At 44.6% G+C, this 17,735-nt stretch overlaps 1 protein-coding gene across 6 annotated transcripts in view; it reads right to left on the reverse strand.

The window, feature by feature from the left end:
* Positions 1-17,735, reverse strand: part of LOC137355617 (adhesion G protein-coupled receptor E3-like) — a 71,231-nt gene that overhangs the window by 10,764 nt on the left and 42,732 nt on the right. For 3 of the 6 annotated variants that reach the window (XM_068020958.1, XM_068020959.1, XM_068020957.1), the window contains 6 exons: positions 12,752-12,939; positions 11,607-11,777; positions 9,966-10,169; positions 7,110-7,345; positions 1,978-2,044; positions 42-133 (listed from right to left, as the gene is read on the reverse strand). In XM_068020958.1, coding sequence (XP_067877059.1) covers positions 42-133; positions 1,978-2,044; positions 7,110-7,345; positions 9,966-10,169; positions 11,607-11,777; positions 12,752-12,939 — 958 coding nt within the window. The remainder of the gene's footprint in view (positions 1-41; positions 134-1,977; positions 2,045-7,109; positions 7,346-9,965; positions 10,170-11,606; positions 11,778-12,751; positions 12,940-17,735) is intronic. The other 3 variants (XM_068020960.1, XM_068020962.1, XM_068020963.1) reach the window with 3 other exon arrangements.

Consider the following 17,735-nt stretch of genomic DNA (forward strand, 5'->3'; position numbering starts at 1 on the left):
CATGTTTCCCCTATTTTCCAGTGAGTTTTTTTAACACCCACCTAGATTCCTTAACTGTTGAAACATCTGCATTTAGGCTGGAAATCTTCTCTTTAAGGATCCAAAGTGTAATTGAGAATAGAATTGTATTAACCTGTAAAATAGGATAATTCAGTTCACCGTGATAATTCCTCATCATTAGTATGGTGCTAAAATTCACCTTATTAACAGACAATAGACAGCAGGCAATGGGAAGACAGTATGAGTCAGTGAGTGGCTCTGTGTTTTTTAATTCATTCATGGGATGTGGGCGTCACTGACCAGGTTGGCATTCATTGCCCACCCCTAATTGCCTGGAGAAGATAATGGTAAGCTATCTTCTTAGGTAGCTTGCTAAGCTGTTGCAGAGGGCAGTTAAGAGTCAACCACATTTGTTATAGGCCGGACCAGGTATGAATGACAGATTTCCTACCCAAATGGGTTTTTACAACAATCTGGTAGTTTCATAGTTGCTTTATTAATTCTAGCTTTTTTTTTAAATTCTGGATTTATTTAAATAACTGAATCTAAATTCTCCAGTTGCTATGGTGGGATTTGAATTCATATCTCTAGATCATTTGCAGAGGGCTTCAGATTACAAGTCCAGTAGCATAACCTCTATGCTATCATATCGAGTATATAAAGGGCTGCTAATATAAGGAGTTCCTGCTGGAAGGAAAGGACTGTAATACCTCATCTCACTGATAGGTGGCAGTTTGTACATGTACTAGCTCTCTATTCCATCCCATATTGTGAAGAAATCAAAATATGCAAGCCTTATTTTTGTGTAAAGCACGAATTTTACGACGACACCTTGTCTGCACTTCTGTTTCATTACATTTCCATTTAGTTTTCCACTCTTGCATCTCATTCAAAGTCCATGGGTTCAAGTCCCATTCCATAATTTGAACATGTGATCTCGGTTGATATTCTAGTACTGAAGGAAGTGTCACATTAATCTTTAGATGCCAATCCTCCAGGATCCTCCTGGAGTCTCCAGGAATTAAAGGATAATCTTCAGGACACCACAGCGAGCAGCTCAAGGGAAAATTCAAAGCGGCATTTGCAAAATATTACGTGTCATTTTTCCATTTACTTCGTTGGCTGATTATGAAAATATTGGAGGTGGGGAAAAGAGGCTATTCAACTGGGTGGGGTGGTCGGTGCCAGGCGGTCATGTGATGAAACCTCCAGAGTAAACCTAACCAGAGTTGGCAACCCTAGGTGCAACATTAAACCAAGGCCTTGCTTACTATTCAGGTGAACGTTAGCTTGCACGAGGTAGCTGGTAGGGTTGCTGAAAGGATGAGATTAATGCCTCATTCACCCAATCCTAACTGAGCTCCCTGTGTGGAAGCGAGGAACCATTCCATTTTTAATATTCCCCCCAGAAACATCAAGCAACAAGCATGCGGGCAGCTTAGATGTTTCATGTTTTTACGTGCCCTAATTTTTATTTATCTCGGCCTACGTTACCTGAGCTTTCCTTGAGACCATTCGGGTGCACATTCTGGCTGTCACTCCTGACCTGAGCCCATCAATCTCCTTTTGTAGCGTGGTGTCATATTTTGTTTTATAATGCTCCTGCGAAATGCCTTGGGATGTTTTATTACATTAAAGGCTATATAACTCTAAGTTGTTGTTATATCCTTGATGGAGGGAAAAGAATACATCCTGGCACATACTCTTTCTAAGATAATATTACCTTATCTGGGTGATGGGGAATCTGGAGATAAATTATCTTAAGCAAAAATGTCAAAGACTGAATTACATATGAGGGTAGAAATATTGATCAGCAGACTTTGTGAATGAAAGCCAAATGCACCCAATTTCCATTCCTGTTGGCTTTTAACAGGTTGGCATCTGACTAATAATAGTCATCACAAGATGAGGTAACAGGCCATTAAGAATTTGTGCATCAACTTTGTCAACCACAACTTCTACCCTCTGAAGTCTTACCAATATTATGAAACATACTGGTCCCAGGAAACTCCACAAAAATCCTTTCTCCAGATTTAACCAACAGCTGTAATTAAAGGAACATTTTTAATCAAATAAAGTGATTTTAAATCCATTGATTTTTTTTTTTAAATCAGCTTTGACTTTCCCATTCTAAGTTCCTACAAACAGGTTTATAATGGAAATTGCCAATGTAAACCTGTCACGCTGTAATTATGCCCTCCTGTCAGTGGGAGGAGGTATTTGTAATGAGAATACAAAACTGATGACAAAATATGTGGCTTTAAAGGACAGCTGAATTACAACTGTATGGCACAATTCAATTATGTCCTCTGTCCTCGAAGCTTACTTCACCTGAAGACCATATTTAGTGCGCTATCCAACAACAACAGCACCAACTTGCATTTATATAGCACCTTTAATGTATTAAAATGTTCCATGGCACTTCAAAGGAGGGTTATCAAACAGAATTTGACACTGAGCCACATAAGGAGATGTTAGGGCAGATGACCAAAAGTTTGGTCAAAAAGGTAAGTTTTAAGGAGCAATTAAAGGAGGACAGAGAGGTAGAGAGGTTTAGGGAGGGAATTCCAGAGCTTAGGGCTGAAGGCATGGCCGCCAATGGTGGAGCGATGAAAAGCGGGGATGCGCAAGAGGCCAGCATTGGAGGAGTGCAGAGATTTTGTATAGCTGGGCGAGGTTACAAAGAGGGGTGAGATCAACAAGGTATTTGTACATGAAGAGGAGAATTTTAAATTGGAGACGGTTGTTGGACTCAAATCCTACATAGGGTAGAGAGCATAGGGGTGATAGATGAACGGGACTTAATACAACTTGGGATATAGGCCGCAGAGTGTTTGATTAGCAATTGGTAGCCAGAGGTACTTATGGTCAGAGAGATATACCGTGGGTTAGTCGCCTGTAAATAGATTTTTTTTTTAGAATGCCGCAGGTAGCTCATCCAGTGATTATTCCTGGTATAAGAACCTAAACACGAGTGTCAGCACAGTCTTAGACAGAGACATCGCAGTCAAGCCTGACTCTGTTATCACTCCACTTCCATGTAGAATTTACCAGCAGGTTAGGGATCAGGATCAGGGTCAGCCTAGTTGATCATTCTCTTTCCTAAACAAGGGATACCATAACCAATTATAGAGCCCCCACTCTGATCGGCTAGCTTACACAAACCTTGATCACTGCTGGTCCCTTGTTCTCAGTAGAATGTGAAGCTGGGGACTTTAACTTTCCAAATATTGACTGGAAATACTATAGTTCGAGTACTTTAGATGGGTCAGTTTTTGTCCAGTGTGTGCAGGAGGGTTTTCTGACACAGTATGTAGACAGGCCAACCAGGGGCGATGCCACATTGGATTTGGTACTGGGTAATGAACCCGGCCAGGTGTTAGATTTAGATGTAGGTGAGCACTTTGGTGATAGTGATCACAATTCGGTTAGGTTTACCTTAGCGATGGGCAGGGACAGGTATATACCGCAGGGCAAGAATGATAGCTTTCTATAGGTATATCAGGAATAAAAGAATGACTAGGTTAGATTAGGGCCAATCAAGGATAGTAGTGGGAAGTTGTGTGTGGAATCAGAGGAGATAGGGGAAGCGTTAAATGAATATTTTTCGTCAGTATTTACAGTAGAGAAAGAAAATGTTGTCGAGGAGAATACTGAGATTCAGACTACTAGGCTAGCTGGGATTGAGGTTCACAAGGAGGAGGTGTTAGCAATTTTGGAAAGTGTGAAAATAGATAAGTCCCCTGGGCCAAATGGGATTTATCCTAGGATTCTCTGGGAAGCCAGGGAGGAGATTGCAGAGCCTTTGTCCTTGATCTTTATGTCGTCATTGTCAACAGGAATAGTGCCGGAAGACTGGAGGATAGCAAATGTTGTCCCCTTGTTCAAGAAGGGGAGTAGAGACAGCCCTGGTAATTATAGACCTGTGAGCCTTACTTCGGTTGTGGGTAAAATGTTGGAAAAGGTTATAAGAGACAGGATTTATAATCATCTTGAAAAGAATAAGTTCATTAGCGATAGTCAGCACGGTTTTGTGAAGGGTAGGTTGTGCCTCACAAACCTTATTGAGTTTTTCGAGAAGGTGACCAAAGGGTAAAGCAGTGGATGTGGTGTATATGGATTTCAGTAAGGCGTTTGATAAGGTTCCCCACGGTAGGCTATTGCAGAAAATACGGAAGTATGGGGTTGAAGGTGATTTAGAGTTTTGGATCAGAAATTGGCTAGCTGAAAGAAGACAGAGGGTGGTGGTTGATGGCAAATGTTCATCCTGGAGTTTAGTTACTAGTGGTGTACCGCAAGGATCTGTTTTGGGGCCACTGCTGTTTGTCATTTTTATAAATGACCTGGAAGAGGGTGTAGAAGGGTGGGTTAGTAAATTTGCAGATGACACTAAGGTCGGTGGAGTTGTGGATAGTGCCGAAGGATGTTGTAGGTTACAGAGGGACATAGATAGGCTGCAGAGCTGGGCTGAGAGATGGCAAATGGAGTTTAATGCGGAAAAGTGTGAGGTGATTCACTTTGGAAGGAGTAACAGGAATGCAGAGTACTGGGCTAATGGGAAGATTCTTGGTAGTGTAGATGAACAGAGAGATCTTGGTGTCCAGGTACATAAATCCCTGAAAGTTGCTACCCAGGTTAATAGGGTTGTTAAGAAGGCATATGGTGTGTTAGCTTTTATTAGTAGGGGGATCGAGTTTCGGAGCCACGAGGTCATGATGCAGCTGTACAAAACTCTGGTGAGACCGCACCTGGAGTATTGCGTGCAGTTCTGGTCACCGCATTATAGGAAGGATGTGGAAGCTTTGGAAAGGGTGCAGAGGAGATTTACTAGGATGTTACCTGGTATGGAGGGAAGGTCTTACGAGGAAAGGCTGAGGGACTTGAGGTTGTTTTCGCTGGAGAGAAGGAGGAGGAGAGGTGACTTAATAGAGACATATAAGATAATCAGAGGGTTAGATAGGGTGGATAGTGAGAGTCTTTTTCCTCGGATGGTGATGGCAAACACGAGGGGACATAGCTTTAAGTTGAGGGGTGATAGATATAGGACAGATGTCAGAGGTAGTTTCTTTACTCAGAGAGTAGTAGGGGCGTGGACCGCCCTGCCTGCAACAGTAGTAGACTCGCCAACTTTAAGGGCATTTAAATGGTCATTGGATAGACATATGGATGAAAATGGAATAGTGTAGGTCAGATGGTTTCACAGGTCGGCGCAACATCGAGGGCCGAAGGGCCTGTACTGCGCTGTAATGTTCTAATTCTAATTCTGTGGCAGTGTTACCTGTAGCTTAGTTGCCAGCACTCTTTCCTCTGAATAAGAGCTCATGGGTTCAAATCCCACTCTAAAGACTTGAGCACAAAGTCTGGATTATTTGCAATGCAGTACCCAGGCAGTGCTGCACTGCTAGAGGTGTTTCTCTCTAATTTGAAAAGGTGCCACATCAAAGGTTATTGCAGAAAATAAAAGCTCATGGTGTAGGGAGTAACATATTGGCATAGATAGAAGATTGGCTACCGAACAGAGAGTAGGCATAAATGGGTCATTTTCTGGTTAGCAAGATGTAACGAGTGGTGTGCCACAGGGATCTGTGCTGGGGACTCAACTTTTTACAATTTATATAAATGACTTAGATGAAGGGACTGAAGGTATGGTTGCTAAATTTGCTGATGACACACAGATAGGTAGGAAAGTAACTTGTGAAGAGGACGTAAGGGGGCTACAAAGGGATTATAGATAGGTTAGCTGAGTGGGCAAAGACCTGGCAAATGGAGTATAATGTGGGAAAGTGGGAAATTGTCCACTTTGGCAGGAAGAATAAAGAAGAAGCATATTATCTAAATGGTGAGAGATTGCAGAGCTCTGTGATGCAGAGGGATCTGGGTGTCCTAGTGCATGAATCGCAAAAGGTTAGTATGCAGGTACAGCACATAATTAGGAAAGCTAATAGAATGTCATCATTTATCACGAGGGGAATTGAATACAAAAGTAGGGAGGTTATGCTTCAGCTATACAGGGTATTGGTGAGACCACATCTGGAGTACTGTGTACAGTACCGGTCTCCTTATTTAAGGAAGGATATAAATGCGTTGTAGGCAGTACAGAGAAGGTTTATTAGACTGATACCTGGAATGGGTGGGCTGCCTTATGAGGAAAGATTGGACAGGCTAGGCTTGTATCCGCTGGAGTTCAGAAGAATAAGAGGTGACTTGATTGAAACATATAAGATCCTGAGGGGTCTTGACAGGGTGGATGTGGAAAGGATGTTTCCCCTTGTGGGACAATCTAGAACTAGGGGTCACTGTTTAAAAATAAGGGGTTGCCCATTTAAGACAGAGATGAGGAGAAATTTTTTCTCTCAGAGGGTCGTGAGTCTTTGGAATTCTCTTCCTCAAAAGGCAGTGGAAGCAGAGTCTTTGAATATTTTTAAGGTAGAGCTAGATAGATTCTTGATAAGCAAGGGGGTGGAAGGTTATCGCGGGTAGGTGGTAATGTGGAGTAATCAGTTCAGCCATGAACTTATTGAATGGCGGAGCAGACTCGAAGGGCCGAGTGGCCTACTCCTGCTCCTAATTCAGATGTTCGTAAGTTTGTAAATGAGATTTAAACCAAGGTCCTTTCAGTAAATGATCCCATAACATGACTTTGAAGAAGAGCAAGGGTGTTCGCCCTGGTGTCCTGACCAACATTTACTCTCATCCAACACCTAAAACAGATGATCTGGCAATTTACATCATTGCAGTTTGTGGGAGCTTCCTGTGCAAAATTTAGTTGCTGCATTTCCTACATGACAACAGTGACTACACTTAATTTGTCATAAAGCAGTTTGGACGTCCTGAGGTCGTAAAGGTGCGATATAAATGCAAGTCCTTTTTTATTTATCCACCGAGCAATTTGAAGTGTCCACAGTGGTTCAGTAAGCTAATGGAATTCTCGCTCTCCACTAAACATGTTCGCTTCCCCTTATGATTCTATGATTCCAGATGCGCTCCCGCTCGCAGTCCATGATTCAGTCCAAATCCTTGGCCTGTGCTCCTCCTTATACATTCCTTCACTTCAATACGTACGCACCACCCCAAAGCACAGTGAACATGCAGGTAGCCTCTCTACTCACAGTGTGTCCGTCCCGTAGCCTTCGGCATTCACCGCAGCAGACACGGCTACGATCACCGCCGGCAACCCATAGCTGATGGGGTACATGTATCTCCTTCGAATGATACGAGTGTGGGAGAAGTTCACCACCTTGAGGTTAAGCACCATGAGACAGAGCTGGATAGCTTCCAGACACATCCAAGCAAAGGCCGTCAGGAACAAGTAGTGCAAAACACCGGCTACGATGCCACATAAAATCTAAGCAGCAGCAATAATAATTTATTACAATAAATTACAAGGTTGTTAGCACTGTGAACCTGGCTGGTGTGATGAGCTTGTCCCCCCTACTCTCGTTGTCTTGTGATGTTCATGCACCATCAACTGGCTTGACAAGAAATTACATCCTGTATATCTTCCCTCTCATCCTAACCTGAAAGCACCAACCAACTTGTCCCGAGGGGAGTCCAATGTGTTTCAACCATTGCCCAATTTTTCACTCAAGTGCCCGTCGGGTGGCCAGTGGCAGAGGTAGGAATACCAGGCACAAACCCGCCAAACCCCATACATATGCACACGCAAAAATGACTGCGAGCCGAAGGTGTGCGACCTGCCGAGATAATTAATTAATTTCAGCATGGAGATTTGCAATTGCATTTTTTACACACTGAATGAGCTTTATTGATTAACTTCAAAATATCGGACCAAAGGTTGTCCAGTACCGGAAGGGAGCCAGATGTGCTGAAATCCAGACTGTCCTGTACAAAACCGGCCGAATGGCCACCCTAGTGCCCATCCCGTAAGGGTGAGCCTTGGTAAGAAGTGTTCCTATCTCTGTAAATTGCCCCACAGCCCTCTGAGATAATTGCGCTTCTCCAACTCCGACCTCTTGCACATCCCTAATTTTCATCGCTCCACCATTGGTGGCCGTACCTTCAACTGCCTGGGCCCTAAGCTCTGGAGTTCCCTCCCTAAACCTCTTTCTTTAAGATGCTCCTGTAAAGCCTATCTCTTTGACCAAGGTCACCTGTCCTAATATCTCGTGTCAAATTTTGTTCACTAAATCCCCCATGAAGACACTTGGGATGCTTTAGTACATTAAAGGCGCTATATAAATACAAGTTTTTGTTGTTGATAGATCATAGAGGGTATCAGTCTATTCATTCATGCACCTGTTTTCATCAGGAATGGGAGCCTTGTCTGACTTTTTCCCTCTCTTGCCTGGGTATACCAGCCTATCTGCTGGCCGGGGTTAAGGTCAAGTACACACCAGGGATGAATCACGGGGCCTTGTGGTTTGTGTAACATGCCAAGTGATGCCTTTATGCACTTAACCCAGGGTAACCAGTTTATTGTTACTGTCCAAACCATTCCTTTTGAGACCGAATTGGTTATTTGTCAGGGCGGCACAGTGGCGCAGTGGTTAGCACCGCAGCCTCACAGCTCCAGGGACCCGGGTTCGATTCTGGGTACTGCCTGTGCGGAGTTTGCAAGTTCTCCCTGTGTCTGCGTGGGTTTCCTCCGGGTGCTCCGGTTTCCTCCCACATGCCAAAGACTTGCAGGTTGATAGGTTAATTGGCCATTATAAAATTGCCCCTAGTATAGGTAGGTGGTAGGGAAATATATAGGGACAGGTGGGGATGTGATAGGAATATGGGATTAGTGTAGGATTAGTATAAATGGGTGGTTGATGGTCGGCACAGACTCGGTGGGCCGAAGGGCCTGTTTCAGTGCTGTATCTCTAAACTAAACTAAACATTTCCATAGCTGAAACATCACAAGGATGTCAACTAGGTGCTACCCGTAGACCTAAAATCGAACCGTAAACCTAATTGCCGGTTGAGAAGGGCAGCATTCTGTGTTAATTTTAAAACAGCCCTCCAGTTCTAATCCACCTGCAGAATGCAACCCATAAAGGAAACTTGGTGCAAAGCATTGAGGAACAAAAGAACATAAGAGACAGCAACTGGAGTCGGCCATACTGCCCCTTGAGCCTACTCCGTCATGCAATTAATTTATGACTGATCTTCAACCTCAACTCCACTTTCCCTCCCTATACTCATTTCCCTTGATTCCCTCACAGCCAAAAACCTATCACTCAGTTTTGAATATACTCAGTGACTGAGCATCTACAGCTCTCTGAGGCAGAGAATCCCAAAGATTCACAACCCTCCGTGAAGAAATTTCTCTCCATCTCTGTCCTAGATGACCATCCCCTCATCCTGTGACTGTGCCCCCTAGTTCATGACTGTCCAGCCATGGGAAACAAGCTCTCCGCATGTATCTTGTCAAGCCCTCTAAAAATCTTATATCTGTCAATGAAATCACCTCTCATTTTTCTAAACTCCAGAGAGTATAGAGAGAGAGAGAGAGACAGAAAGCTTCTCTTTGATCATAATATCTAGTGAACTTGTGAGCATGTTCTTTCTGGATACTTTCATCGTTTCGCTAGCTAAAAGCAGACAAAGGACACCTTCCACCCTCAACTTTACCTCACAGATGCTGAAAATAGCATGAGCCACAAGAGATTACTTTAGAAGCTGATACTGTCTGCTTTAACAGAAAGGGTTTGCTGGTGTTGATACCAGGGCAATGAAGAGGTAGGATTTTATAAGATGATGTACATGTAAACAACAGCTATTTTAATGCCGTTCTAATGTCTGTAAATTATATTTTAAAATCTAACTCCCTTTTGCTGTACAGTCGTGTTGTTATGTACAATGGGTTAATACAGGTCTTCTACATATGGTGTGCAGTTAACAGTCTTGAGAATTTAAATTAATTGCCCACAATTAGACAGCTTGGGGCTTAAATTTAGATTTTAAGCATGGCCATTGGTAAGACATTGTCTGTAGGTTATACATGATCGAAGGAATATTACCGTTTGTTTATCGATGGCTGCTGCTACCAGAAACACCACCTCAGCCAGGAAAAGACTCAGGCACAAGTGTGCTCGGATGGCGGTGTTCAGATTTTGAATTGACTGGCAGCAGAAGAAGGTTCCCATTGATACCAGAAGGCACAACAAGGATATAGGCAATCCAATATAGGTGATCCAGTCAAGGATGGAACTGTGGAGTGGATCCTATAGAATAACGGAAGCGATTAAAAGCAAATTAAGTATTGTCAAGGCATTAGACTGCATTGCTTCAAGTGGCCAAAGTCAAACCGAGCTGCGGGACATTTCCTGAATTTGTACCGCGGTGGCATTGCAACATCTATTGGAGTTGATGTTGTGTGTCTCAATCTTTTGTTTGCAGGTGTATTTGTCTGTTCGTGCAATTGCTTATGTGGCAGCTTGTTTTCTGCTGTGCATGCATTTGTGAATGTGTGTGAGCTTGTGCTCATGTTAGTGAATTATACTGTCCCTCTTAAACCAAAACAGGATTTGGTTTAAAATCAAATTGTGCAATATCAGCAGTGAATAGTTAACATTCTCACATGGCCTTCCTTCAAATAGCAATAGAACTTTGAGAAATCTGTTACTAATATCAATCATGCACGATATGTCTCCTTTACATATCCCGATTATATTAGGACTCACTTCCCTTAAATATCACTAGAGGGAGCAGCAAAAGTTAGCTCAGGCCTTGTGCATCCTCTCCTGAACATTTACCCTCATCATTTTTTGGTGTGAGTTCATTTTAACAAGTTCAGAAATGCAGAGGGAAGTATTGGTGGCAATGGTGAGGATGTGGGGGGAGGGGCTGCTGGAAATACAGAAAACACTTGATCCAAGACAAATGGTCACAAGAAAAGTAACTTCATTTTATATAGTGGCAATAATCGAAAACTCAAAATAATGATGGGGGAATAAAGCAATGTTAACAGGCTACGACAATGGAGTTCCAGCTACAATCAGCAAGCAGGATATGTTGGCCTTGGAAGAGGGTGCGGTGCAGATACACCAGAGCTCATCAAATAAATCACGAGTACAGGTTTCATGGGCTAGCTGTGTATCCCATTGAGAATGGAAGATTGAGGGGTGATTAAAGGATTTGATGGGATAGATTAGAGTGGAACTATTTCCTCTGGTGTTGGGAGTCCGGAGCAAGGGGTCATAACCTTAAAATTAGAGCTAGGCCGTTGATGGGTGATGATACGAGGCACATCTTCATACAAAGGGTAGTGGAAATCTCTATCCCGAAAAATCTGTTGAGGCTCTGGGTCAACTGAAAATGTAAAAACTTAAGATTGATAGTTCTTTTTTGTTCGCCAAGGGTATTAAGGGTTATGGGATCAGGACAGGCAGATGGGGTTGAGGTACAGGCTGGAGGGGCTGAATGTCCTGTTCCTATGTTCTTTTTATGTGGAGGAAGTGCTACCTCCAACTGTTCATGCCTTGAGATAAGCAGTGAACAATGGAGGTTCAATGGGTTTCTATACAGTTCTGTGCACCGACCCACCCATTACAATGATTATTGCTGCACCCAGGTGATCCATAATGCCTGGGCTTGCACAGGACAATCACCCCATCACTGTCCTGCATGTGATTGAACACCAATGGGAGTTTGAGCTCTACCGTTAACTCATAGAGGGCCATTAGCACAGCAAAGCTGGACAGGTGACTGCAACTGCATTCCATGTGCGTCCCATTCGAACTCATGAGCTGGCAGCCTGCCGAAGACCAGTAGCCTCCCTCTGCGGACGATTTCCAAAAGGCGCAAACTTTCCTCCCGCCAGCGATGCTTTCCTGCAGGAAAGAAGCAACTTCCATGAAATGTTGCAGTGGTACGGGGTACGACCCACCAAGGTCTGTTCGACAACACCTTCCAAATGTGTGACTACTGATGCCTAGAAGGACAAGGGCAGCAGGCATATGAGAGCACCACCACCTGCAAGTTCTCCTCCAAGCCACACACCATCCTGACTTAGAACTATATCACCATTCCTTCACAGTCACTGGGTCAAAATCCTGGACCTCCCTTCCTAACAGCACTGTGAGTGTACTTACCCAACAGGGATTGCAGTGGTTCAAGAAGGCGGCTCACCACCACCTTCTCATGAGGAATGGATAATAAATGCTGGCCTTACCAGTGATGCTCACAAAAACACTGTCCAAGGTGGGTTTATGCTCTTAGCTGTAGCTGTGTAGGTAGCATTGTTGCTTCTGAGCTCGAAAGGTTGTGGGTTCAAGCCCCACTCCAGAATCTAGGCCAAGGTAGCTTTAGTTCTGTACTGATGGAGGTGTCGTCTTTCAGATGAGATGCTTAAAATGAAGCCCTGTCTACCCTCTCAGGTAGATGTATAAGACCCCATGGAGTTATTTTGAAGAGGAGTTCTTCCGCAGGTTGGGGTCAATATTTGTCCCCCACCCAACATCACTAAAGCAGATTATCTGGTCATTATCACAGTGCTGTTTGTGGGAGATTGCTGTGTGCAGATTGGCTGCCATTGTTTCTACATTTCAAAAGTGATTGCATTCATTAGCTGTAAAGTGCTTTGGCCAGCTTGTGAAACGCACTATATAAATGCAAGTCTCTTTTTCTAATGTCAGACAAAATTACAGAAATGTAGCTTTAACTGTAGGAACATCTTGTCCGAAAGACAGTTCCTCCGACAGTGCAGCACTGGGTTAAAATGGCTTCAAACTGATTGACTGATAACACAGACGAATGATTTACAGAAATCGCATGAATTTGTTAAAAAACTTATCCAGCAACTGACCTCTTTCCCTTGAATTCCCTCGAAAGTGATATTAATAACTCCATTCTGTTTCTGTGTCTTCCTGTTCCCTCTTGTCACAGTCACTACCTTTGAATAAAACTGTTTATTCTGTGGTTTGCTATCCCCGTTCACCAACTCTGCATCTAAGATGAACTCTAGATCACTGTAGGAGATGAAGGCCAGTAAAGCTGCCAGACAAAGAGACAGAGAAAAAAATCATTTCAGTAAAGCATTAACATCTCAAAATGTCATAGTCATAGAGTCGTACAGCATAGAAACAGGCCCTTCGGCCCACTGTGTCCATGCCGACCATAATGCCTATCTATACTAATCCCACCTGCCTGCATCAATTCCGTATCCCTCTATGTCTTGCTCATTCAAGTACCTGTCCACATGCCTCTTAAATGTTGCTACTGTTCCTGCCTCCACCACCTCCTCTGGCAGCTCATTCCAGATACCCACTATTCTTTGTGTGAAAAATTTACCCCTTTGATCCCCTTTAAACCTCCTCCCTCTCACCTTAAATCTATGCCCTCTAGTTTTAGTCACCCCTACCATGGGAAACAGACTCTGGCTATCTACCCTATCTATGCCTCTCATAATCTAATATACCTCTATCATGTCCCCTCTCAGCCTCCTTCGTTCCAGGGAAAACAGACCCAGCCTATCCAATCTCTCTTTATAACTCAACCCCTCCAAACCAGGCAACATCCTTGTGAATCTTTTCTGCACCCTCCCTAGCTTAATCACATCTTTCCTGCGGCGACCAGAACTGCACACATTACTCCAAATGCAGCCTAACCAACGTTATGTACACCTGTTACACGATGTCCCAACTCTTGTACTCAATCCCTCGGCCGATGAAGGCAAGCATGTCATACGCCTTCTTCACCACCCTGTCTACCTGTGTTGCCACTTTCAGGGAACTATGTACTTGCACCCCAAGGTCTCTCTGCTCAACAACACTCCCCAGGGCCCTGCCATTCACTGTATGTCCTGCCCTGGTTTAACTTCCCAAAATGCATCACTTCACACCTGTCTGCGTTAAATTCCACTTGCCACTCTCTTGCCCACTTTCCCAGTTGATTTATATCCTGTTGTAACCTTAGACAACCTTCTTCACTGTCCACTATACCATCAATTTTGGTGTCATCTGCAAACTTACTAATCATGCCCCTTACATTCACATCCAAGTCATTAATATATATGACAAACAACAGAGGGCCCAGCACCAATCCCTGCGGCACACCACTGGTCACCAGCCTCCAATCTGAAAAACAACCCTCCACTACCACCCTCTGCCTCCTATCACCAAGCCAATTTTGTATCCAATTTGCTAGCTCACCCTAGATCCCATGTGTTCGAACCTTCTGGACCAGCTTACCATGCGGGACCTTGTCAAAGGCCTTGCTAAAGTCCATGTAGACAACGTCCATCGCCCTGCCCTCATCAATCCTCTTGGTCACCTCCTCGAAAAGCTCAATCAAATTCGTGAGCCATGATTTCCCACGCACAAAGCCATGCTGACTATCCCTAATCAGACCATGCCTTTCCAGATGCATATAAATCCTGTCTCTCAGAATCCCTTCCAATTACTTTCCCACCACTGATGTAAGGCTCACCGGCCTGTAGTTCCCTGGCTTATCCCTGCTGCCCTTCTAAAATAAAGGCACAACATTAGCTATCCTCCAGTCTTCCAGTACCTCACCCGTGGCTAACGATGATACAAAAATCTCTGCCAGGACCCCAGCAATCTCCTCCCTTGCTTCCCAAAGCATCCTAGGATACACCTGGTCAGGCCCTGGGGATTTATCTATCTTAATGCGCTTTAAAACCTCCAACACCTCCTCCTTTGTAATGTTGATATGCTCCAGGATATCGGTATTCCCTCCTTTGAACTCACTAGCTTCCATGACCTTCTCTACGGTAAATATGGACGAGAAATATTCATTTAAGACCTCGCCCATTTCCCGTGGCTCCACACATAGATTGCCACACTGATCCTTAAAGGGACCTACTCTCTCCCGAGCTACCCTTTTACTCTTAATATACTTATAGAATCCTTTAGGATTCTCCTTTATCTTATCTGCCAGGGAAATCTCTTGGCCCCTTTTCGCCCTCCTAATTTCCTTCTTAAGTGTAGTCCTACATCCCCTATACTCCTCGAGGGACTCGCTCGATCCCAGCTGCCTATAACTGACATATCTTTGTCCTGACCTTTTTTCTTCTTCTTCTTCTTCTTTGGCCTCCTTGTCTCGAGAGACAATGGGTAAGTGCCTGGAGTTGGTCAGTGGTTTGTGAAGCAGCGCCTGGAGTGGCTATCAAGGCCAATTCTAGAGTGACAGACTCTTCCACAGGTCCTGCAGATAAAATTGGTTGTCGGGACTGGTGGTCGCCGATATTGATGGATGGGGCATTTCTGACGTCCTGTCCCATGATGTTCGTTTTCTTGAGCCTGATGGTTAGGCCAAATTCATTGCAGGCAGCCACAATCCTGTTGATGAGTCTCTGCAGACACTCTTCAGTGTGAGATGTTAATGCAGCATCGTCAGCAAAGAGGAGTTCCCTGATGAGAACTTTCTGTACTTTGCTCTTCGCTCTTAGACAGGCAAGGTTGAACAACCTGCCGCCTGATCTTGTGTGGAGGAAAATTCCTTCTTCTGAAGACTTGAACGCATGTGAGAGCAGCAGGGAGAAGAAGATCCCAAACAATGTAGGTGCGAGAACACAGCCCTGTTTCACGTCACTCAGGATAGGAAAGGGGTCTGATGAGGCGCCGCTATGCTGAATTGTGCCTTTCATATTGTCATGGAATGAGGTGATGATACTTAGTAGCTTTGGTGGACATCCGATCTTTTCTAGTAGTCTGAAGAGACCGCGTCTGCTGATGAGATCAAAGGCTTTGGTGAGATCAATGAAAGCAACGTAGAGGGGCATCTGTTGTTCACAGCATTTCTCCTGTAGCTGACGAAGGGAGAACAGCATGTCAACGGTGGATCTCTCTGCTCGAAAGCCGCACTGTGCCTCAGGGTAGACACGCTCAGCCAGCTTCTGGAGCCTGTTTAAAGCGACTCAAGCGAAGACTTTCCCCACTATGCTGAGCAGGGAGATTCCACGGTAGTTGTTGCAGTCACCGTGGTCACCCTTGTTCTTAAAGAGGGTGATGATATTGGCATCGCGCATGTCCTGTGGTACTGCTCCCTCGTCCCAGCACAGGCAAAGCAGTTCGTAGAGTACTGAAAGTATAGCAGGCTTGGCACTCTTGATTATTTCAGGGGTAATGCCGTCCTTCCTAGGGGCTTTTCCGCTGGCTAGAGAATCAATGGCATCACTGACTTCCAAATTTGTTGGCTGTACGTCCAGCTCATCCATGAGTGGCAGAGACTGGGCTGCATTGAGGGCGGTCTCAGTGACAACATTTTCCCTGGAGTACAGTTCTAGGTAATGCTCCACCCTGCAGTCCATTTGCTTGCATTGGTCAGTGATTGTGTCCCCTGATTTAGATTTGAAGGGGGTGATTCTTCTTGATGGTTGGCCCAAAAGCTCTCTTAATGCCATCATACATTCCTCTGATGTTTCCGGTGTCGGAGGCCAGCTGAATATGACTGCATAGGTGTTACCAGTAGTCATTTATGCAGCGCCTGGCTGTTCTTTGTGCAGTGCTTCTGGCTTTTTTAAGTGCTAAGGATGTTAACTTGCTGGGGGCTTTCTTGTAGCTCCTTCTTTGTCCTGACCAGACCGTCAATATCCCTCGTCAACCAAGGTTCCCTAAACTTGCCAGCCTTGCCCTTCCATTTAACAGGAACATGCCAGCCCTGAACTCTTCCTATCTCACTTTTAAAAGCCTCCCACTTGCCAGATGTCCCTTTACCTGTAAACAGCCTCTCCCATTCAACTTTTGAGAGTTCCTGTCTGATGCCATCGAAATTAACCTTCCTCCAATTTAGGACTTCAACCTGAGGACCAGTCCTATACTTTTCCATAACTATCTTGAAGCTAATAGAGTTATGGTCACTGGTCCCAAAGTGCTCCCCCGCTGACACATCAACCACCTGCCCAGCCTCATTTCCTAAGAGGAGGTCGAGTGTAGCCTCTTCTCTAGTAGGGCCATCCACATACTACTTCAGAAAACTATCCTGGACGCACTTAACAAATTCTTCCCCATCTGGTCCCTTAGCACTAAGGCAGTCCCAGTCAATATTAGGGAAGTTAAAATCACCTACTATTAGAACCCTATAATTCCTACACCTATCTGTGATTTCCTGACATATATGCTCCTCCACTTCCCTCTGACTATTGGGGGGCCTATAGTATAATCCCATCAAAGTGATAACCCCTTTCTTATTTCTAGGTTCTACCCATATGGCCTCGCTGGACATTCCCCCCAGGATACCCTCTCTAAGTATTGCTGTGATGTCCTCCCTAATCAATAGTGCAACTCACCCTCCTCTCTTACCTCCACCTCTGTCATGCCGGAAGGATCAGTACCCCGGAACATTGAGCTGCCAGTCCTGCCCATCCCTCAACCACGTTTCCGTAATAACTATAATATCACAATTCCATGTACCGATCCATGCTCTGAGTACATCTGCCTTACTTGTAAGGCTTCTTGCATTAAAGTAAATGCAGGTTAGCCTACCAGACCTTCCACACTCCCTGTCCTGCCCCTGCCCGGCCTGCCTACTGGGCTTGCTTGCTTTGACCTCGACATTTGCCTCAACTATCTCATCGGAGAGACTACTACTTTGGATCCCACCCCCCTGCAAGACTAGTTTAAACCCTCCTAAGCAGTACTAGCAAACCTCCCCGCAAGGATATTGGTCCCCCTCCAGTTTAGATGCAACCCATCCTTGTACAGGTCACCTCTGCACCAGAAGAGATCCCAATGATCCAAGTAGCTGAAGCCCTCCCGCCTACACCAGCTCTTCAGCCATGCATTCATTTGCCTAATCCTCCTATTCCTGCCCTCACTAGCACGTGGCAC

Source organism: Heterodontus francisci, chromosome 43, assembly GCF_036365525.1.
Source record: "Heterodontus francisci isolate sHetFra1 chromosome 43, sHetFra1.hap1, whole genome shotgun sequence".
NCBI classification, from domain to species: Eukaryota; Metazoa; Chordata; class Chondrichthyes; order Heterodontiformes; family Heterodontidae; genus Heterodontus; species Heterodontus francisci.